The following is a 23,295-nucleotide window of genomic DNA, read 5'->3' as shown; positions in this document are numbered from 1 at the left end:
AATCAACCCCGAACAATTACTCTTAAAATTTCCATTCATAAAGTGGAATCAGCGAAGAGAAAGCAAGACATGAGACTAATTTTATATTAGACTTCTGGCAAAGTCCCCGAGTGAAAAATTTCCCCTGAAAATCCGCTTCCTGGAAACTTCCCTCCCCATGGAAAATACCACCAGCAGAAAACTTACCCCCCCCTCCCCACACTCAAAAAATGTATGCATATTTCCCAATAACAAATACTATTTGTAAACAATGCTGGGAAGTCTTGTTTAGGTTGAAGCTGCTAAGTCTTGTTTAGGTTGGGAAGGTATTAATAATAAAATACTAATTGCTCACTTTATGACTAAAAAGTTCAGGGTATCAGTTATAGTAGTATATGCCCCTGTAGAACCGACTGACGGAGATACTGGTGACTCAGATAAATACTACTTACAGTTACAGGAGCAAATAGACAGGGTCCCAGGTAGAAATATGGTGTTTTTACAAGCAGATTTTAACGCCCAAAATTGGTAGAAATAGGGATAGATAGTATCCTAGCCTAGGTAAATTTGGCGTAGGAAAAGAATACAGTAATGACTACAGACTTTTGTAATTTTGTAGGTACAACAAAATGTGTGTCTAATGTTAACCAATAGTGTTTGATCATAAAATGACCTATAAGTTAACATGGTATTTACATGATGGTAAGACAGCTAACCTTATTGATTATGTTATTGTAAACAATTGGCAGGATCAATACAGGATACTAGGGTATATAAGAGTGCTGTAATTGATGTTAAAAGTAAAGATCACCATATAGTAGTATCTAGGGTTAATTTAAAGCTGAAATTTCTGAAGGGCAACTACCTCCTGGGAAGTTATGATGTCAGTAGACTCCAGGATGAAAATTTGGGGGAAACTTCCCAGGAATAGTTGAATACTAAACTTGACAGTTTAAAATTTGACAATGTGGAAGATGGTTGGAAAAAATTTAGGAAAATAATTTGTGAAGTTGCTGATGGTTTCTTAGGGAAGAAACCAAGGACTGCAGCTAGGAATATTAGTGAAAAAACTATATGTTTAATAGAGAGGAGAAGGGGCTTGCACAAGAATTATCTGAGTGATAGATCATATGAAAACAAAAGGAATATAAAGAAAGTGGAGAAAGCATTAAAATATGAATTAAGGAAGTGTGAAGGGGAGGCCATGGATAAAATTGCTGATGATTTGAACATGCAGCTAGACGGCATAATAGTAAAATATTATACTGGCATGTTAATAAATTGAGAGGGAGTCAATCTGAACTTGTCCCAGTTAAAGGTAGGAACGATGCCACAATTAATGATAAGGAAAGAATTAAAGAGATAAAGGAAACAGTTTAGAGTTAAATAGGCAGAATATTTTGAGAATCTGCTAAACCAAGATAGAGTTGCGGAAAAAGATATAGAGGAAAATGAAAAAGCTTGTGATACCTTGGATGTGAAGGAAAATTTGTTTTGTGAAGAAGAATTAGAAACAGCACCAAAAGGATGAAGAAGTAATAAGGCTCCAGGTGCTGATAATGTGGTAAATGAGTTTCTTAAATATGGTGGCTCTGTGGTTAGAAACAAGTTACTGAAGATTATGAATATGATTTTTGAAAAAAGGGAAGTACCTAACAATTTTAGGAAAACCTTAATTAAACCACTGTATAACAAAGGTGATAGGAGTGAGTGTGGTAATTATCAAGGTACTAATTTGGTCTCTGTAGGTAGCAAATATCAATGCACTCAATTATCAAGGCACTAGTCTGGTCTCTGTAGGTAGCAAATTACTTAGTAATATGATACTTTTTAGACTGAGAGACGCTGTAGACAAAGTTTTAAGAGAAGAACAGTGTGGTTTTAGAAAAGGTAAAGGTCAACCAAATTTTCACTCTTGGGTAAATAACTGAGAAGTGCCTGAGTTGTCAAATACCTCTGGGCCTCAGTTTTATAGATTATTGGCAAGCGTTCGATTCTGTTGATAGAAGAGCTTTAGCAAAGGTCTTATCCTTGAATGGTATACCAGACAAATACATTAAAGTGATTAGTGCTATATACAATAATAACACTGCTGCAGTTAGGATAAGAAATGAAGTTAGCAGCTGGTTTTGCATTAAATTAGGGTAAGCAGGGTTGTGTTCAATTCCCGTTTATCGGCTAAACGGCAAGCAGGTCGTCCTCATTGAGTGGGAGGATTTTATAAAGAAATATATAAAGGAAATGGGAACTTCCTGGGAGGGTTTAAATAGGGAGGCTTTGAATAGATTAGGATGGAGAAGGAGCATGAGTAGCTGTGTTGCTTTCAGGTGGCTTGGTGCTGTGACTGAGTTGTTAGTAGTAGTACTAGTATATGTAAACAATGAGCACATTTTGTAACTTAAAGATTATATGACCTTTAAGGGGTGTTCTCTTTTTGACAGGCTCCTAACCTTTGATTGGCAATGATCTAACTTAATGAAACTTATATATTTGAAATCAGCATACAAATCCGATTCTTTTGATATATCTATTGATATCAAAATTCCGTTTTTCAGAGTTTTGGTTACTATTGAGCCAGCTTGCTCCTTACTTACAGTTTGTTAACACAAACTGCTTGATTTTGGGTAATATCTAACTTGGATTGATGCCAAATAATCTTACCATATATCTGTTGCAAATTAACTAGTAATTTTCTTCTTTTTTTAAGTTTAAAACCTTTTCTGAAAGACTTGGTGAGGTTACTGTTGATGTAATACATAGATATGGAGAACTACGCGGCGAAGTTCCTGGAGATACAGACACCTTTTTCCAAGAAGCTCTTGACAAATGGGCTGACATTTGTCTATCAGAAGGCTTTACCAAATTTCAAAAAGATGTCATAAATAAGGGAAGCACTTTATCAGAGCTGCTCTTTCATAAAGACGAATTGGCCAATGTTCTTTTGCAACACTTGAATGTTGGAAGTAAGGATTATCTGCAGCCTTTGCTTGAGTAAGTTATCTTTCAACCCCCTCTGACTATTAACCTTCACCTTCAGTCTTTTACTAGTCCCTAGATATTCCTTTTACTGTTTCTCGGTATATTTAAAGCAATATTTGTATGAATTTAGTTAAGTAGCTGGAATTTTAGAATAAATTGAAACTCTGTAAAAACAAGAATACAGCTTACCTGTCATGTATGTAAGGGGATATTAGGATTGCAGCCTGCCTTCTCAACATATTCTCGTGATTTCCCCCGTGTTTAATTGTATGTTTTTGTTGATCAAAATTAGCTCTCCCCTTGTCGTGATTTCCCCTTGTTGATCGACAATTCAGCTCTCCCCTTGCCAACATAATTTTCTGTCCAGCTGAGTGTTCTTTTTTTATTACAGGCTTCATGGCTCCATCACAAGTGATGATATGCCGCTAGACCTGATAATTACCACGCTAATTACTTTTGAAGTATTTATTATACCTTCTTTTGAACGCCTCAAGTGAAGGATTTTCCAGGATTATCCTAACTGGGAGGCAATTCCATATGGCCACCAATTGTCGAGCGAAACTCATCTTCAGGTATTCCTGGCGGGGTGTACCCTGCATGGGATTGTGCTGTCGAGCTGTATTTTGGCGAGTTGATCGCAAAGCCTTATTCTGTCTGGAACGAGTTTTGATACTTCCTCAGATGGAGGGCAATGCTTGTGAACTGCTCGGTTTTCCTGTGTGAACTGCTTGATTTTGGACACGTTGAGCAATGTGGCTAATTGGATTACCAATAAAGAGAGCAATGTGGCTAATTGGAGTGCCAACAAAGCGAGGACATGTAAATTCCATGACTGGTCTGATACATGGCGTGAATAGTGTCAAAATAGATCGTCAGGGAGGAGGCTTTTACATGTTACAATGACTCCTAGTTTCTGGGAGCAGGATGATCTCACACTGTTTAGGTGTTCAGCCCACTCAAGATTTGATGAGGAATAAACTTCAAGAAGGCGTCAAGAAATGAACAACAAGAAGGTGTAGTGTATCAACTTTTGCTATTGCCTCTCCTTTGAAAATGAAAACAGGATGATCCTTCGCATTCTGTGCCTTCGAAATTAAGTGCTCTTTTTTTTTTTGATGCATTGAAACTGACAAGCCACTAATCTGCCCTCACCTTAATTTTTTTCAGGTTAGCCTGAAGCTCCTTGTTGGGATTTCTGGGATCTTCGTCTTTCGCAATGGAGATCTTTATCGTCGTATTATCGGCAAAGTTGTGAGGTTTTTTTCACAAGGCTATCCTAGATCGTTTATGAACACCAGGAAAAGAGTCAGCGCAAGTATACTTCCTTTGGGTATTCCGGCTTAAGCCGGGCATTATTTTGAAATGAAGCCGTCAAGGACGACCCTTACTGAATGCTGGCAAAGACCAACCATCAGCTCCATAGGCTTCAATATACATAGAAGGCCCTCGTGCCTTACGCGATCAAAGGCTTTTGCGATGTCAAATAAGAAGGCGAATGTCATGTCCCTGAGACAAGAATCCCACTCTTGGTATTGTACAATTAGACAGTCTAACGTCAGACCGTTTTCTATCAAAACTATGTCATGTGTCAGCCAATAAGCGATGTGATTCAAGGTACTGATAAAGGCTCTTGTTGATGATACTCTCATAAAGTTTTCCTATGCAGAATAGGAGACTGATAGGCCAATAAGATCCTAGATTAGTAGGGTCACCACTTTCCTTTGGGGCATGGACTACATGAGGAACATTCCAGGCTTTTGGAAATGCTCCCGCTGCAAAGCATTTTCAAAACTGAAAGGCGAGAGGACCAGCAAGTTCAGGGGCACACCTTTTTAGGACAATATTGGAGATCGTATCAGGCCCTGAAGCTTTGATGACATCTAGTTCACTGAGTGTTCTAAAAATTTGCTACTGGTTATTTTTACACCAGTGATTCTTGCATCCGTTCGTTGTGGAAATGGGGGAGGAGAGACTCTTATGGCTTCAAATTGAAAGACCTTTTCAAAAGCTTTTGCAAGAGCATATGCTTTTACCTGGCCAGAATACATCATCACTCTTCAACATGAAGTGATGGAATTGAAAAAGGTTTGGATGAGGGTAGGGCTTCTTTGAAAATCCTCCACCATTGCTTTGTAGGAGTACTTTTTAGCATTACTTCAAAATTGCGTTCGTGATCAGTTCAAGCTCGGCGTGTGGCTTTAACAGAGTCGTTCAGAGCTCTAAAAAAAGCATCCCAATACTCCTCCGATTTTGTCGTGCGCTATTTTTTATGGGCCTTCTTTCTGTTCCTAGTTGCCTTTCTACAAGCAACATTGAACAACAACTTTTCTTGACAAGAGACTTGTATTGTCTTTGAGGGGACAATTTTCTCAACAGCCTAAATAATCGCTTTTTCGTAGAGTGACGCTGCTTTAACTGAGTGTTATTCTGTAAATTTACTCCATGGCTTTGCCGAAAAGTAGTTTCGCAGTCCATCCCAGTTTACTCGGTCATACTGCCTTATGATCCGATCGTGCTTTACAGGTGGAGGTATTTTCAGATTTCCACGAGCTATGACTGCCACATGGGCGCTGACAAAGGTATAGCTTTCAACAATAAACGAATTCAAATGATCGGTCAAGAGAAGATCAAACCAGGATGATCCTTGAGAGCCAATGTAAATGTCGAATTCAACCAGCTGGTCTAGACCGTAAGAAAGGCTTAGGTCTAGCAGTGTCGTGCCTTCTGCATCCGTTGTATGGTCTTTCAGCCAGTGGCAATGACGAATGATGGATGTTACCTGACTCCATGCCTATCTGCCTTAGTTCTGCCCTAGGATGGATGATATACTATCTATGAACAGATGAAATGACTACATTTTTATACAATTCTGAAAAAGGCTTATGCCAATGGTTATTTGTCTTGGCTTTTCTCCAATTGGCCATGGCTCTCATGTCTTTCATCACTTTCACCAAGTTGATTTTAATTCAAAAATCAACGGTCTCCAACGGTTATCCCTGATTTTGGGAATTTTCTCTACAGAAATTTCAAGCAATTTTCCGGATGCTTGGTGATTCTTGTCTTTGATGGGTTATAGACTGTACCAATAACAAAATTTCGCCAAAGAACCTCTTTTTCGATAGGAATCTGAAGATGCATAAAAGGGACATTATTTTTTTTTTATGTAAACAGCAACTCCATCTCCACCAAAACACGGGTTTCTTGAATTTTTTTTTCGATCCAGTCTTAGCATAGCATATGAAGGAGTATTGACTTTACTGTCAATGATGCTAGAGTTTAGGTTGGTCTTGGATACACACTTGACAGAAGGAGAGACCTCGTTGATCATATGCTAAGGGTAATCCATCTTGGATCGGAGACTACGCATCGCTGTGGGCCGCCATAAGTTTATACGTAAGAATAGTCTTGGGGCTTGCGCATTTGGTCGTCTACTACGCATCGCTGTGGGCCACCATAAGTTTATACGTAAGAATAGTCTTGGGGCTTGCGCATTTGGTCGTCTACGTGAAGGAAGTCCAATCTAAAGCTATTTTTTTTTTCGAAAACTGGGTAATTACCAGTTGTATGGGTAGTTGTATGGGTAGCCCAAGCAGCGGATAGAAGAAGTCCAAAGACAGACATTCCTTCATAAGATAAGGAGCATTCACAGACGTCATACTTAACCTCAGCAAGGGTTGTGGCGACCCCAAAGAGGGGTAGGAGTCGGCACCCTATGGAACCTACCACTCTCAAGCTCTGCGGGCAGGGACACCAACTCCTGAGTGGCTTGCCAGAGCAACCCACTGCATGTGTTCTGAATACAAAACTGTGCTAAGAATAACCTTAACATTCTCAGAATCAATCTTCTTCTTTTTTAGGACAAAGCCATAAAAAAAACTTAGCGTTTATCTAGTATTTAATCTGATAACTACTTCAGTTAAACTATTATAACCATTTTGTCCTCTTTTTGATTGTTGTGTTTGTTGTATTTTTTTTCTTTAGATTCTTTTTTGTCACGTTCCTTCACTTAAAGATTAAGAATGGGAACAAAAAAGTAATTTTCGAAAAATCCGCAAATAAGTTTACTGCCATTCTTTTAGTTTCTCCGAGTCTTTTTTTACATGCTTTACTGCGTTGACTAAACTATTTTTTTGCATAGGTGTATTTTTAGTAAAATGACTATATTTCCCAGGATTGTTGTCGCGTTTGCCAAAGATCTACGTCGAGATTTTCATCAATATTTTCCAGAGATTTTCGAAGCTATTCTAAAGAATTTGAACACAAGAGATCTAGAAAGTTTGGAATGGAGCTTCACTTGCTTAGCCTACATCTATAAAGCCCTGATCAAGTAAGTTATTTTTCTTTTTGCAAAAGAATAGTAAATTGAACATATAATTCCTAATCAGTTCGTAATCCAGGCAATCTAACGGTCCTGTGTCAATTTAAAATTTCTGGTCAACCTGCCTGAGAGTCTAGGCGGGCGTGCCTTTCCAAAAGCTTACACACAAGTATTTGTCTAATAAGAGAGTCATACTTGCTATCGCCGTTTACCCGTGCTATTTAACCAAACACTTAGAAAACTATAGGTTTTACCGTTTGCCTGCGAGTCCAGGGAACATGTTGGTCATGTGTCAATCCTATGACACGGTATTCCACCTTTAGACTACAAGCGGCCAAGCCTATTAGGCTTAGGTCATTTGTTAGCCTGTGAGTCCAATCAACTTCAGTCCCCCAGTTTTCACACAAGTCAAGTGGACAATGTCCGTCACGCGTCAACCCAAAATCAATCCGATCTTTTATCCCTTAGTTTTATGATTATCTACCTTAGTTCTGCCTTTGGAATGATGTATGGACGGATGGATGATCTATCAAAAAGGCAACTAGTAAAATGGCATCATTTTTATACCCTCCTAAAAAGGGCTTATGCCAGAGTTGCCTCTCACTCACTCGGACTATCTGTCTTGGCTTTTTCTACAATTAAATCATGGCCTGATGCCTACAACTACTTGATTTTGATAGAAAAATCCTCTGTTTTTAAAAAGAGAGAAACAATTAACAGATAAGCCTAATCAAGTAAGTTTTTTCTTGAAAAACGAGGAAACTGAACAGGTGAGCCCTAATCAAGTAGGTTTTCTCTTTCTTGAAAAAAGGAGAAAACTGAACGGATAAGCCCTGATCAGGTGTTTTTTTTGAAGAAATGAGAAACTGAACATATAAGCCCAAATCGAGTAATTTTTTTTCTTTTCGTTATAAGGAGAAAACTGAAAAGTTAAACCCTAACCAAGCAGTTTTTTTCTTCTTCTTGAAGAACGCAGAAAACTGAATAGATAAGCATTATCAAGTAATTCTCTTTGGAAAGAGGAGAGAACTGAAGAAAAAACCCTGATCAAGTGAGTTTTCATTTTTTTTAATAGGAGAATACTGAAAAGAAGAATAGTCAAACCTTCGTGCAAGAGGTGGGACAAGCTCTATTCTGATTGACCTTCTTGCAAGAAAATTATGACCTAAAATACACTTTTGTTAATGTTTTGGACTCTGATTTCTGTAGTAACCTCCAATGTCCCCCTTTCCACCCTCAATTTTTGAACCTGAGGGCGCCTATATAGGTCCTGATAGTATATGCTGCTTATATTCTTTATACGCAAATAGTTTGATTGAACAGGTTATGGCGAATTTCTAGCTTAGTATTTTAATAATTGATTTTGTTTTTGTTTAATCCAGGATAAATAACCTCTATGGGTACTACTGAAAGAAAATCCCTTTTTAGGGTCACGCATTCTATTTTTTGCTTATGATTTAAAATCTTCACCTAAGTTTCTATGATTATATGGAGAAAAGTACATATTTAGGGAGCGGTGTTCTGAGCAGTTGAATTGTATGGACTAATATTGGGGGACGGAACATTTTCCCCTCCCTTTGTGTGCTGACTGGAACTTGTAAAAATAAAGAATTTGAGTGGACATACTTATTGTCTTTAATACAAAGCAGAAACCACATCCGGATTGCAGCGGTAGCTAGCAACCTAGTAAGAGACAATCACGTCCAATGTTAAGAAATATAATAACCCATAACTCCTAAAAATAGAGTCAGATCAAAACAAAAGTACACCATTAGAACCGCCTTGTCCGAACCCCTATATAGGAAACTTTCTGTTCCTTGGCTTGAACAGCAAGGGAAATATATTGGCTTCAGAATCAAGAGAAGTGGCAGCTACTACAGTGTTCTGCCTAAACGGCATCTTTGTTTTCTTTTCTTTCTTTTTTCCACAGATATCTTGGCACTGGAACATCATTGATTTGTTCAATGGCTCATTTTAAAGGAAATTAATGGGATTAAAAACCTTTTGTAATTAAAACAAATTAATTTTAAAATAGAATCATTTTTTTTACGAAAAACTGCATATTTCATGTTAAAGATTGATCAATGACGTTATAATCGTAGATTGTAGCCAGGTCGTCTCTTACTATTCCAATTAAGAAAAAGCCACAGGCTCTTTCGTGTTTCTAATTTCACATCAAACAAAGAACATCTATATTAGAGAACAACCAGCTCAAGTTCATCACATTTTTTGTCTTTCTGTCTGTTTTGTATATAAATCTGGGTTGCAGCGGCAGCTAGCAACCTAGTAAGAGACGATCACATCCAATGTTGAGAAATATAAAAACCCATAACTCCTAAAAAAAAATTATAATATAGAACGAAGATAAAGCTATTATAATCATATTGAAAAGGCTACTGTTTACAATATGTTGAAAAGATAAAGGGATTGACTTTTCTCGTATAACCATATATGACATATTGTTATTTTTTTTTGTTCTCAGTTCAGTGTTGCTAAAGTTATTATGTAAATTCCAAAAATATTTATGTTATCTGAGCAATAATTTGAATCTTTTAATTCAAACTAGAAAAATACCTTAAATTTTGAAGCTAGTTTTATTTTTTGTTAGGTTCTTCTAACTACCCGTTCATCCGGGTTTATAGTAAGGAACGAACTCTAGCCCATAGTAACTAAAATTTTAAAATGAATCATAATATGCATGATGATGCAACACCCCTATCTTTTGAATAGAGAATAACCTGGTTGCAGTGGTAGCTAGCAACCTAGTAAGAGACGATCATGTCCAATACTAAATTATATTAAAGGATACATTAAAGAACGATTACATGAAGGATTGATACTATAAGTGGGAATTATGTAAGTATCATCGGTATCATGGTTTTATTGATATCCGGGTAGTCATATTAAAAGACGATCATTAGAAGAAAAATTAAGCAAGAGAAACAGGTTTTAATTTTTATAAAGCAGTGAATACAATAAAATAAACACTTAATTAAACAAAAATATTCCGAATGTTTCGGCCCCACGTCCGGGAGTCTTTCTCAACGAAAAAAAAAGAAAAGAAAAAAAAGAAACAAAAAATTTTATTTTTAAAAACCTTAACTTACATAAAAAAAACACACAAAAAAAAAACAACAAAAGAAAAAATATAAATAAATAGGAAACAAAACTCACGTATTAAATAAACACTTCCATTCACTGGCGCATAAACAAAATCGAATGTCTATATTGATATACTGTGAGGAGGCGTGTTTGAATCAATATAGACATTCGATTTTGTTTATACGCCAGTGAATGGAAGTGTTTATTTAATATGTGAGTTTTGTTTCCTATTTATTTATATTTTTTCTTTTGTTTCTTTTGTGTGTGTTTTTTTTTTTATAGAAGTTAATGTTTTTAAAAAGAGCATTTTTGTTTCATTTTTTTCTTTTCTTTTTTTTACGTTGAGAAAGGCTCCCGGACGTGGGGCCGAAATATTCGGAGTATTTTTGTTTAATTAAGTGTTTATTTTAGTGTATTCACTGCTTATAAAAATTAAAACCCGTTTTTCTTGCTTAATTTTTCGTAAATGGAAAAGCAGTGTGGTCTAAGAAATTATTTATCATTAGAAGAACTAACCATTGCATATATTGGACTTAGTGAGCTGCCTGGTTCTTCGAGGATCGTCTCTTACCATTCCAAAGAAGTATTGAGCAATGACGTCATAATCGTAGGTTGTAGTACATAGAGGCTCGATAAACGGATAAAGCTTTAACCGAGTAAAGGACAATTATGCAGCGGTACCATTGCATATATTGGACTGAGTTAGCTGCATGATAAATGGCATCTTTATTTGACGATATTTTGCATAAACGGTATCTTTTTCTTTTTTATTTTTTTCCACAGATAGCATGACACTGGAACATCGTAGAGAGTTGTTCAATGGCTCATTTTAACGGATATTGATGGGGCTAAAAAGCTTTTGTAATTAAAACAAATTATTTTAAAAAAAGAAACAATTTTTCCCGTAAAAACTGCATTTGTATCGCCAATCTTGACCAATTACGTCATAATCGTAGGTATTAGCCAGGTCGTCTCTTACTATGCCAATTAAGAAAAATCAATAAGCTTTTTCGTGTTTGTAATTTCACAGTATCAGGGTTACAGCAATTAGCTAGCAACCTTACAGTAAAGACCGAACTCATAGTAAAGATTGAGCTTGGCACTGGAACATCATAGAGAGCGTTTTAATAGCTGTCTTATTTCAGTTGTTTTTTTAGTTTTCAGTTCAGATAATAATACAGAAGCGACGCTAAAAACACAGTCTTTGTCAGAAATCGTCCTTTAATATAATGATCGTCTCTTACTAGGTTGCTAGCTACCGCTGTAACCCGGATTTCAATATTGTCTCAAAATGTATAATCTTTCCTATTGCACAAGCGTCGGTAGCAGATTCGAAAATGATTTCGATGCAGGTGGTGAAAAGAAAATATTCACCGCAGATAATGTACTTGGCCCTGCACAGTGGGCATGATTTCCGTTTTCGTTCATTTTCAAGAACGCATGTTTGGCAGAATGTACGTAGACACGGCAATCTAACTGGCAAAAGAAATACATCGAAACAAATACTGCAATACAGTTGAGAATGCAAGACGTTAAGTTGTTCCTTCTTTGAGAAATTATTATTACATAATCCCTATTTATTAGAATATTAATACAAAGGACAATTCCCTAACAAAGTATTTTTTCTGCTGCAAGCACCAACTTTTTACCACTGCATTGTGTAATAACATTTATTTGCAAATTATATTTTATTATAGTTTTAATAAAATTATATTTAATTATATATTTTTTTAAACTTCCTTTTTAACAGTAGGTTATGAATGTGAATATATATTTTGTGAAAGAGACGTTAAACTCAGAACTTGTTAGTAAATTTAAAAAAGCAAATAAAAGAAGTGAATAATGGACAGTGGGGAGGTGATGCACCATGGATAAACCATGTGTATGATCACCTATAAGGACGACTCTATTTTCTTTATTTTTCCCCTTTTGTATTTCCTCTTTTTTCTCTGGTTTTGTTTCCTCCCCCCTCTTCAAAATTTATTTTAAAATAAAAAACTGAAACCCAAACTTAAGAATCAAAACTTCTGCATTGTGTCAAGCAAAGAGGTTAACAAACACCCACAAGACTGTACATAGAGTTTAATTATAGCCTTAAATCTCACTTTGTTGACATAAATTAAAAGTTCTAACTCCTATTTTGCTTTTTAGGTTCCTTATTCATAATGTAAAGCGAGCCTATGAGCTTCAGTCTTTCTTTCTGGATAGTAACCAGCCTGAGCATGTTCGAGTTTTTGCTTGCGAAGCCTTTGCGCTACTAGGAAAGAAGGTTGTTGATAAAAAAGGCTTTATTGATATGCTCTTCAAAGATGTTAGCAAACATCCGGAGGTAAACTATTTATTTCATCGAATAAAAGTTGCATTGAAGCAAGATTCCTCTACATGGATAAAAAAAAGGTCCTTTTATTTCAGTAGTCAATTTTTCGTTCTTTTTGGCTATTAATTCCTTATTTAGGTGGGTAGAGTCCTTTCTAAGGTACTAAGTTGAGAGTTAATAGATTAGAAGTAAAGTGTATAAAACATGGAGTGGGTGATTTAGCTTCTGAACGAATCAGTTGTTGCACTACTGGGGAAAGAGTTAAAAGGCTTCAATGTTCTGTGCAAGCAAAAAAAGAAAAGAAAAATCGAGAAAATCGCAGCAAAATTTTGAGAAATTCAAAGCTAAACATGAAGGATCTTTGCTGCCGGTTGACTGTCATTAGGGAACATTTCAACTTTTTTTCACAGTAGTCACCGAAAAAAATAGGAGACCTGTGCTTGTCTAGACTTAGAATTTTAGCTTCCATAGATTTAAAGACTTAGCGAAGATTCATTTTAGGATAAGATTTAGCTTCATGTGAATTATGTCTCGTTCGTATGTATTTAAAGAGCAAAAAAGATACTTGATACTATTGCAATGACATCATACATTGCTTAAAATGCGTTGTGTAAAATATGCCTAGAAGACGACCCTAAAAACAATACGAAGCTAATGGCCTTTTAAGCTTCCTTGAGGTGAAATTGCAAAATTGAAATACCACGAGGGGGGCATCAGGATTTTAGAAATGCCTCGCTGGGGCATGGTCCATAATCAGTTGGGAACAACTGTTATAAATGGATTGTCTGACGTACTCTTTAAGTTATGTGGAAACAAGAACTCAATACTCAGAATAAAAGCACCATGGACATCAAAATCAACCCTCCCCCCGATCTCATTTAGGTCTATGCATACTTGGAAACTGTGATTTCCTAAGATTTTTTCTTTTAGTTGTTTCAAAATTAAGAAGTTTTTAGGCAATGCCACATTTTCGTCAATATTGCCATGCGGAATTATGAAAATAAATAACCAAAATTAATCGGTCAAACTTTGTCAACGCTTTTCGCCTATAAAAATTCAACGTTAAGGTTCTGTTGATTCCCAAAGACAATCACACCTTCTAAGGAACGCCACTCTTTCTAGCTTAATATTTTGCTGATTTTTACTCAGTAAGGGAAATTTATGCAAAGTTTAAGTTTTATTTAATTAAAATTTATTAAATTTTACTTGAATTTAATTACTTAAGTTTTACTTAAATTTAATTGCTTGTTTATACTTAATTGAAATTAGACATAATTTTCACTGTCCTTGGAACTGCAAATTTTGTAGCTGACACCACATCAAGCAATGCACTAAATTCTCATCTTTATAAAAATGGTGAAATATGCCCCCTTACTTTATGTCAATCATCTTAAATTTTGGTCTACTGTGAAGGTGATATTCTATTTGGGTAGCCTATAGAGTTTGAATTCTTTTCTAACTCGTCAAAACAGCGTAAAAATGGTGGATTATTTGAAACCCAAAGGAAATCTAGAATTTTCTTACCATTAGGAAGAATAGGAATCTTATGATTTTCACACTTTTTACCCAAACTTTCCGTTAAATTCTTGTCTCTGAGGTTTACCGTTTCTTATTTTCTGTAGCGATATTTTCGGAGATCACACGAAAGTAAATGTATCTATTAGTGATGGTTTGATAGTATTCTTAAGGTGGTGGCTTTTTTCCTGTGATTTACTATGATCTCTTGTATTTTCGATACAATTCGTCGTTTTTTGGCAGTTTCTAGGATCCGTTACTAAAAATCTGTTATAGTTTTCACAATTTCTCATACCATATTATAAGTGTGTATTTTAATTTACTATTTTCCTTTCGGCACATACGAATCTTAGATAAGATTCGTTCGTAATGAATTAAGTATACAATAATTATATGACACTACTTCCCACAAAGGCTGTTGTTCTTCGTGTTCGTAGAAACGCCAACCTAAGTAGGGTATCAACTAAAATAGGAAAGACAAGACCCTAATATCTCGTCGAGCAAGGCTTCTCGTCAGGAGAGTGTAAGAGTGGTGGATTATGTGAAACCCAAAGGAAATCTGGAACTCGTCGAGCAAGGCTTGTCGTCAGGAGAGTGTAAGAGTGGTGGATTATGTGAAACCCAAAGGAAATCTGGAAGTTAGAAGCCGGCTTGGCAATCTCGGTTTCATATTCTCCATGTTCAACCCTCTTACGAATTAAAGTGCTTTGACCCGCGGGTTCGAAACATGTTGGAACACGGAGGATTCACAGGGATATAATGTTTCAAACAGCGTTTGAGAAACAGGTCTATGAGTATACGATTTCAAAGAAAGAAGAGGAATTTTCCGTTCAAAGACATTTCTAAGAGATTCAAGGATTCTTATGGCTTACTAATAAATGACAAGCATTAATATGAAAACAAAATGGATAAAAGTAAGGTAAATAAAAATAAATAGAAGTAAAATATTTAGCTTCATGACAATAAAAATACTGTGTATGACAGAAACATATTTAAGTTTTTAACTGAATGGGGTTCAGTCATGGAAAAATCATATTAGATGTTTTAAAGCCACCAATTACCCAAAACGGCCCTATTCTATACCATTTTTGTTTTTCAGAGGTGGGGTTCAAATCTAAAATCCGTAACTTGGTATAAAAAATAAACCGCTATCATTTCGCAGTGAAATGGATATAATACAAAATTCAAACAAAACTAAAAATAGATCATTTATCATGCTAATCTATAATTATTAATAGATAATTACCATAACTGGACTGTATTTATATCTTTCGGCTAGTAATAAACAAGTTTTCACTTTAAGCTATATTCACACGATTTTTTGTATTTCATTTCCTTCTTAGGCTAAACTTTCATTTTCCTTTTGTTCATGTTTTTTGAGCTGATAAACAAATATATGGATCATTTAAGAGCTTATTAACTATGTTCTTATTCAAGAAGTTTTTTTCAGGGCCGGGCTGCTCATAAACTTACGAATTCAACGATTTTGTCTCCTCAATCTTTGTGCTTCTAAAATATGGCTGTTTTTATTATTTGGCAAATCTGACTGCCCCTCCCCGCCCTATCGGACGAAATTAGAAGAGAACTTGATGAGCAATGGCTCTCTTTGTAAACATTTTATTATAAAAAATAGCATTGATTTTTTTTTATGAGGCCATTGGAAGAGTGATTAATTTCTTTCCATTTTAATTTGGCTTTTCTCCATTATTTCAACGGAACTATGGTGAGTAGAATCAGAGCCGTTCCTAGGGTTAGTGGCATCCGGAAAAAATTAATTATAGCGCCCCCTCCCGACTCAAATATGAGCAAAAAAAAGCCGAATCAAACTGAAAAATTGGATCAAAATGGGCAGTGCCCCAACCAGGGTGCCCCCCCAAGCTATGGCGCCAGGGGAAACTGCTCCTATTTCCCCCGCCCCTAGGAACAGCTCCGAGTAGAATCAGTATGCTATACATTCAGACACGCTCCAAGCTGACGCAAAATTGTAGGGTATTCCCGACCATAGATTCCTGATGAACGGCTGCTTAAGATTCAGAGTAGCATCATTGTTTCCTTTTTTTTCAGGAATGTATTTATGCTCCATTTTGTCAAAAACTTAAATTAAACATTTAATGCTTCAAGGATATTCTCAAATTTATTTTACAATAGAGTTATTTATTTTATTAGAGTTAGTTATTTATTTTACTCTATTTTACAATAGAGTTATTTACAATTTTAAAGTTATTCTTATATAGTCGTTTTAACTGTGTTACATTGAACTAAGTAATGTCTGGATTTTTATAAGGCCATTGGAAGTCCATGGATATATAACTCTGGCACATTAGAGATAGATACTAAAGATAGTTAAATCTATTCGAAATGATGAATGTTTAGATTTTATTTTCCAGTATTCCAGATTTATTCAAATGATTAAATTTAAAGTGGTCAAACTGTATTTTTCGTCAGCATCTTAAAATGACACAAGTTTTTTTTTCATACCACGAGTAAGACTAAAAGTGTTAACAAGCGGCTATGTAAAATTCAGAGCAGCACCTGTAAAGTGAGTATAGCAGAATTATCTCTCTTTTTCTCTTTCTCTCTTTCTTTTTCTTTCTCTTTCTTTCTTTTTCTCTTTCTTTCTTTTTCTTTTTCTTTTTCAGAAACATATTTAAGCTTCATTTTCTCAAATATTTCGAAAATTTAATATTTCAGATTGTAAATTTTATGGTTAGGTATTCTATATTTTAATTGATTTTATATTCAAGTATTTCAGAATTGATGAAATATTAAAATTCGCGATGGGAAAACCGTGTTTTTTGTTACTGTCCTTGGCATATGTGCTTTCCTACCGCAAAAAAAGAATTGAATTTGATAAAACTTAAGAAACGTCTTTATAAGTTTCAGAACAGTATAAGCGAGTAAATATACTATTGTTTTTTTTTTTTTTTTTTTTTTTTTTACGAGTGTATTTGCAAGAAGGAATGTATCTGTTTTGTCAAAAGTTTATATCGAATATCAAGTGCTTCAAATTAATATCCATTTTTTTCAAAAATTTACATCTAAATTTTATTTATTTCAAATTTATATTTAACTCTTGTCTAAATTGAGATGCCCCGTAAACGACGATCCACGAAGAAATCGATTCAGGTTTGTTAAACAGCTTATACACCGTCGTTACTTTTTCAAATATTTAGTAATATTTTAAGATCATGTGTCCATTTATTTTATGTTTAATTTTGTAGTAGAATATTGTTTTTAATTAAATATTTTAATTCACCGTAGAAACAATATTGCAAATGTCAAACCTTAGAAAATAGAAAGTTCTAGAAGATTTATCTTTTTTCAGAGAATGGAAGGTGTTGGACAGCTGCTATTTGAAATTGTCCGAGGGGTTAACAAAAAGTTCCATAGTTGCTCCGAAATCTACTTTCCTTTATTTTTTTCAATATATGAAAATAAAGGTTTTGACAATGGAATCATAAAAAATGCCCTTAGCTTCATGATCCTAGGACTGACAAAGTATTTAGATGCTGACGGAGCCAAGCCATTGCTGACTGCGTTATTATCATTCGCAAAAGACAATAAAGGAAGTAATGATCATTGTGAAATACTGATTCAGCTGATTAATCAATTTGTGAGCCATCAGGAAGGAGTGTTGCTTCTTGATATTGCTGGTGTGGTGAAGCTGATGGCTGAGCTTTTGGATGATTCTGTTCCCTTGACTGTGGATGCTAAATGTTCAGTTGTAGATTTGTGTGCCATTATGATAGTTTCGCCAAAACTCAAGATTCAGATGGAGTATGCATCAAGCCTAATTAAACAAGTGAGATAATTTTTGTTTGTTTTATTAATTAAGGCTTCAGACAGTGGCTGAACAGTCTTTTTTTTTTTTTTTTTTTTTTTTTTTTTTTTTTTTTTTTTTTAATGCATAAAAAGTGTAGTTCTGTAGAACTGCAATTTTACTACCCTTATGGCCTACCCTTAAGGAACTACCCTTATGGCCTAGTGGTCTTCTTTGATCTGTCATCAATATCCAGTGGTTAAGACACCTTTTCAGTGTTCTGGAAATTGTTGGTTTGAAATGCAGTGATGATCAGTTTTTTGCCCTCAAAGAGTGAATCGTTAGAGTAAGTAAGGAATTTAAATACATTCTTTAAATTCCTTAAATTCATTAAGCCCAATTTACGACAGTTTAATTTTGAAGGACTGAATCAATATTTTCACCCGGTATAACTTGAAAGAACCTATTTGCACATCAAATGATGAACGAATTTGTAGGCCAGCCAAAGCAATAGGATTAATGCCCAATCATCTTGGTAGTTTTCTTTTTCATTGATTCCAATCTGGTTCTTATTTAAATTATGTTCTGTCGTTGATAAGTAAACTTCGAAAGGTTCGATTTTCGTTGGTTTCTTTTTCTTTTCTTTCTTTTTTGTTTAGCACTGAGGACGACTCGGCGGAGGTCCTTGTCGAAATATTTGCTTATTTATTCTTCTTCATGATTCGCCACTGGCTGACAAAATCCTCGGTTTTTCACCTTTTTTGATTTTATTTTTCATTTTGTTATTTTCTTTCCTCTCTGAGTTTCATTTGTCAAGTAAGGAATTGAAGCTAAAAAAAATTTCAAATTTTCTAGGAACACTTGTCCATATGTAAAGTCATTATGGCTGTAAAAAAAAAGAAGTAATTAGTATATTATTGGCTAGTGTGGCTAGTTTCGAAGAGTCAGGCAGTGTAAAAGAAAAGCTACTGAAACATTTTTTAGTTCTTCAAATAGATATTTTTTTTCTAGGGGAGGGGTGGGGCTGATGTTCAGATGGCTTTTGTTGAAATTTATCTAGGTCCAACAATGGATTATTTGAAGCAGATATTGCTGAAACTGATATTACAGCCAGGACATGCTGACATCTTTTCATTGTAAACCTAACTTTTTTTTTGTGGCATCCTTGAAAATGGCGACGAAGACCACACTGCCTTTCCATAACAAACAACAGAAGCACGAAGAACAACAGGGAAACTTCCTGGTTGAACTTCGCTGAAGTAAGGATGCTAGGACTGCTTTGAAATTTTTTTTTAATTTTTTGTTTTATTGTTCGCGTGTTGTTGTGAGTCTTTTTTCTTTTATATATTTTTGTCCTGCTGAGGACGGCCCTCGGACAAAGGGCCGAATTATTCATTCAAATTATCTCCACTGTCTTGCAAAAAGATTTCCCTGTTGTTCCCTATTGTTTGAACAAGAAAGCGTCCTACCTTTTAATAGCAATAGCAGTATTGAATGAGGAATTGTCTTGCATTTCTCTTTTGTTACTGAAGTGTTGAGTTCAAACTAAATTTTTTAACATACAATTTTTTCAGCCGATAGTAAGAAAAATTGGGGGGGGGGGCTGTCTTGAAGTTCTCGCTAAACACTTCTTATTAAAATTCAACGACTCTTGTGTTTGAGCAGTCTTTCTTAAAGAACTATGACAAAAAGTGGGATTTTAGCGTAAAAAGAGAGGGCCGACGAAGTGGCAGCAGCCCTCTGGCAACAAAAGCACGTGCTTTTGTTGTTTGTGGCATCCTTGGGTGCACACTGACTGTCTCGAAATCTATATGTCATACAATTTGATTTTCGGGTCTATTAGCAAGCCATTGAGTTTCAAGTACTACTACTACTACTACTAACAACTCACCGCAACACCAAGCCGTCTAAAGCCAACACAGCTATGCACGGTCCTCCTCCATCCTAATCTTATTAAAGCCTCCCTCTTTACACGATCCCAGGCAGTTCCCATTTCCCTTAAATTTTTCTTTACGACATCCTCCTACCCCAACCTTAAATTAATCATGCTTAAAATTAAATGTTTTTTTGGCATAAAATGTAGATTCTTGTTCAAATTTTAATATTTTTTCGAAAGTTCATTTTTTTTTATCACTTTAGACTCTGTCCCAATGATAACTATTTTACCTCAGACCTTGGTTTGTTTTTGGTTTCCTGATAACTATTTCCAGAAATTATGGGGGGAAAACAGCCTTCCGCTAGTGCCGATTATCCGTGAACTGGATACTAAGTCAGTAAGTTTTTTATTGCTAGAAAACACCTTTTGTTCGCTATTCCCGCTTTCATAAAATACACAGTATGAGGACAAATTTAAATTTGTATCCTTAATTTTTTTAATGAAGATAAGAAAAAAAATCTGACAGAAACCAAACTTATCGTTTGCAAGTTTGAAAAGCAAACTCGACAAGCGCTGTGTGCCACCGTTTTTGGTGAAAGATTTTTTTATTCACTAAAATTCTGCTGTTACTGTTTTGTTTCTGTGACTTAAAAAAAATCAATATTCATTTAATAAAAACAACTTTCATAACTTTGACCTAGGCTGCAACTAAATTATGCTATTTTTTATTTCAACATCAATAAATTACAAGGTAAAAAATTATGAACGATTAAATGTACTGACAAAAAAAGGAACAAAAGCGTTCGTAAAACGATTGTTCGATTTTATCCGTTCGATAAAATTGTTCGATTTTATTCCTGCTTCGGATAGGCAGATGCTTTGTTCAAGGAGGTGGCAGCAACGAACGATGCTTCTGACTCGCAAGTAGTGAGTGTCCAAAACTTGAGGATAAGTTCGTATCCGGGCTCACGGAGAAAGGGCTTTTTTAGCAACATGAGAGCAGATTCGTACAATGCATAATTTGCACAGTATGATTTTTGTAGTACATTTCTGCGCAGTTTTAATAGATTTTTTTTGTGTTTATTTAGCAAGAATAATTACTTTAATTGTAGCTCCCAGGCAGGGCCTGCCATATATACGCAAATTGGTCTTGGGATTTGAGCAAATGGAGTTGCAGTCGTTTAACATAGGCTGCAACTTTTAATGTTTTTCGAAATAAAAGAGGAGGGCCCCTTTCAAAAGACAAAAGTAATAAAATTAATTACTGTGAACTATGTACAGAAATTCCCCAGCAAGTAAAATTAACTATATTGCTTTCAACCTAATTGGGGATTTTTTTTTTTTTTTTTTTTTTTTTTTTTTTTTTTTTTTTTTTTTTTTGTCAATAATGGCAGCTAAAGAGAAATAAAACTTTTCTTCCCTGAATTGGGCTAAATTAGGTAAACTGAGTAGAACTATTCATACAGCCCTTTTTTGGACGGTTGATGGGGAGTGAAGTTAGATATTGACTGCTGTGGGGTAGACTTTTCTTAGGTTATCTTTGTTTCCATCCCTTTTATTAGCTAACCAGAATAGATGAACACGAAGGCTATACCTACGGATGTGAAAAAGTTCTCTTCCCCTCTCTCCCGCTCTCTCTCTTTCTCTCCTCCCTCTCGTTCTCCCCCCCTCCTTCTCCCTCGCTCACTTGTAAATGTGCTTGAATGTATGATAACAGGTTCTACCAAGATTTCATAGATGCACACAGGTCATCTAGACCCTTGTTGGGGGGTAGGTTAGTTAGAGTAGTTTTTCTTGAGGAAGGGGGCTGAAACACGAAAATGCAAACTCTAAGACCACTCATCTTGAGAAGGTTCCCTTCAGACCAGCCGTAAGGAAGGGGTATCCGTGTCCCGTGTTTGCAGGTATGCTATGGTGTCATGTCTTGTTTGGCTTTTTGCTTGTCACTTACCTTTTTTTTTTTTCTTGTAGTCTTTAGAACAGGACTGTTCAGTTAATGTCCATGAATTGGTGTAACAAAAACCATTTATTTTAGGTATACTCATCAGCAACTGTGCCTTTAGAAGCGATAGAAAGTTTTACAATGAGATTAATTTCTTCATATCTTTTTGAATCCCATGTCTTGCCGAACTTGCTTATGTACATTCATAAACAGCTTCATTTAGATGAAATGAAATTTAAGCCTCTATTGCGCATTGTTGCCAAGCTGCTACACGTGAAAAGGCCTCACCCTAGACGGAAAACGGAGTTCGGGTCTTGGAAACCTTTTCCTCTGGAATTCACTTTTGCTATTAAAAGGTAGGACGCTTTCTTGTTCAAACTGTGGGATTTCGCCTTGAAAATACCAAAGAGCTGTTCAACATTTACTATATGTAGAAAAGCCTATAAGCACAAGATTACTTATTCGAACATGCAGAAGAACGAGAGGCAACGCTGCCATGACTTATAAACTGGTTCAGAAATGCTTTAAGTAGCTATCTTTGCCACTGCATTCTGTAGTGATAGGAAGTTAGAACACTTGGCTGTTACTCTTTGCGACAGTTCTTGTTTTGTATGGAGCCTACTGTACAATGCCACGTGGTTGCCTATGCCACGTGGTTGCCGTGGTTGGTACCTTTTCGGAGGTTGCAGCGCTTATTCCGTAATGCACTAACTCAAAGCTACAGGTGCAGCGAAAAAGACTTGAAATAAGATATTGTTAAGTCTATTTCAAGCGGGTCTGTAAAAGTATACATAAAGGCTTAGAACAAGATGCCAAAAAAAACGAAAAAAAACAGCTACTACACTGATATTTTCCAAAATGTCTACTTGCTGGGACCCTAGCCAGAAAAGTAATTTGAAACGTGGTCTTTTTGCACGAATTTAACGATGAATGTAAATTGAATGAACTAGTTAATAAAAAATACTTTTTCCAATATCGTTTTTTTTGGGATCGTAAAATATCTAGAGTTTTCACGATCTTTTTACACTTGGCTGCCAACTTTATTAATTTTTTTGACCCATTAAAAGATCTTGGGACCTAAAGTTCGAAAGATCCTTTACTCGAAGTGCAATTAACTGATTGGTGTGATAATATATGCACACTTTGAAACAAAGCCAAGGCGCTTATAGAGTGTTTGGGAAGTGTTTCTCTGGGAATATATTTTTTAGTAAACTGAGTGTACTTTTTATATCTACTTTTTGATTTTTAATTTTTAAAGTCAGAACTCGTGTCTACAAAATAAGGATTGGTACCAAAAATATCCATATTTTTGTCGCCTAATACTAAATATCATAGAAGTAAAGAATGATGTTGGCACAATGTATTGTTTATTTGTTTGTTTTAGATCAGGGCAATTCGTATCGAAGGAGTTGTCGTAGAAACTTCGAAAAGGGCTCATTCGATTGAAAATTAGAAGGGCTTGTGCCCTTTTTAATAGCAGAAAGTGATTGGAAGGCAACTAACACCC

The 23,295-nt window shown here is 35.5% G+C and overlaps 1 protein-coding gene across 2 annotated transcripts in view; it reads left to right on the top strand.

Moving 5' to 3' along the window:
- Positions 1–23,295, top strand: part of LOC148955543 (small subunit processome component 20 homolog) — a 165,537-nt gene that overhangs the window by 14,107 nt on the left and 128,135 nt on the right. Inside the window, exons 2-6 of one of the 2 annotated variants that reach the window (XM_089102742.1) lie at positions 2,687–2,970; positions 7,130–7,285; positions 12,530–12,707; positions 17,536–18,012; positions 21,882–22,144. In XM_089102742.1, the coding sequence (XP_088958868.1) occupies positions 2,687–2,970; positions 7,130–7,285; positions 12,530–12,707; positions 17,536–18,012; positions 21,882–22,144 (1,358 nt within the window). Of the gene's footprint in view, positions 1–2,686; positions 2,971–7,129; positions 7,286–12,529; positions 12,708–17,535; positions 18,013–21,881; positions 22,145–23,295 lie in introns of those variants that run through there. The other variant, XM_089102751.1, reaches the window with a different exon arrangement.

The sequence above is a fragment of the Artemia sp. Qi Xiang Cuo genome, chromosome 2 (genome assembly GCF_049724085.1).
Source record: "Artemia sp. Qi Xiang Cuo chromosome 2, ASM4972408v1, whole genome shotgun sequence".
Lineage (NCBI taxonomy): Eukaryota > Metazoa > Arthropoda > Branchiopoda > Anostraca > Artemiidae > Artemia > Artemia sp. Qi Xiang Cuo.
This window is presented reverse-complemented; position numbering and strand designations above follow the sequence as displayed.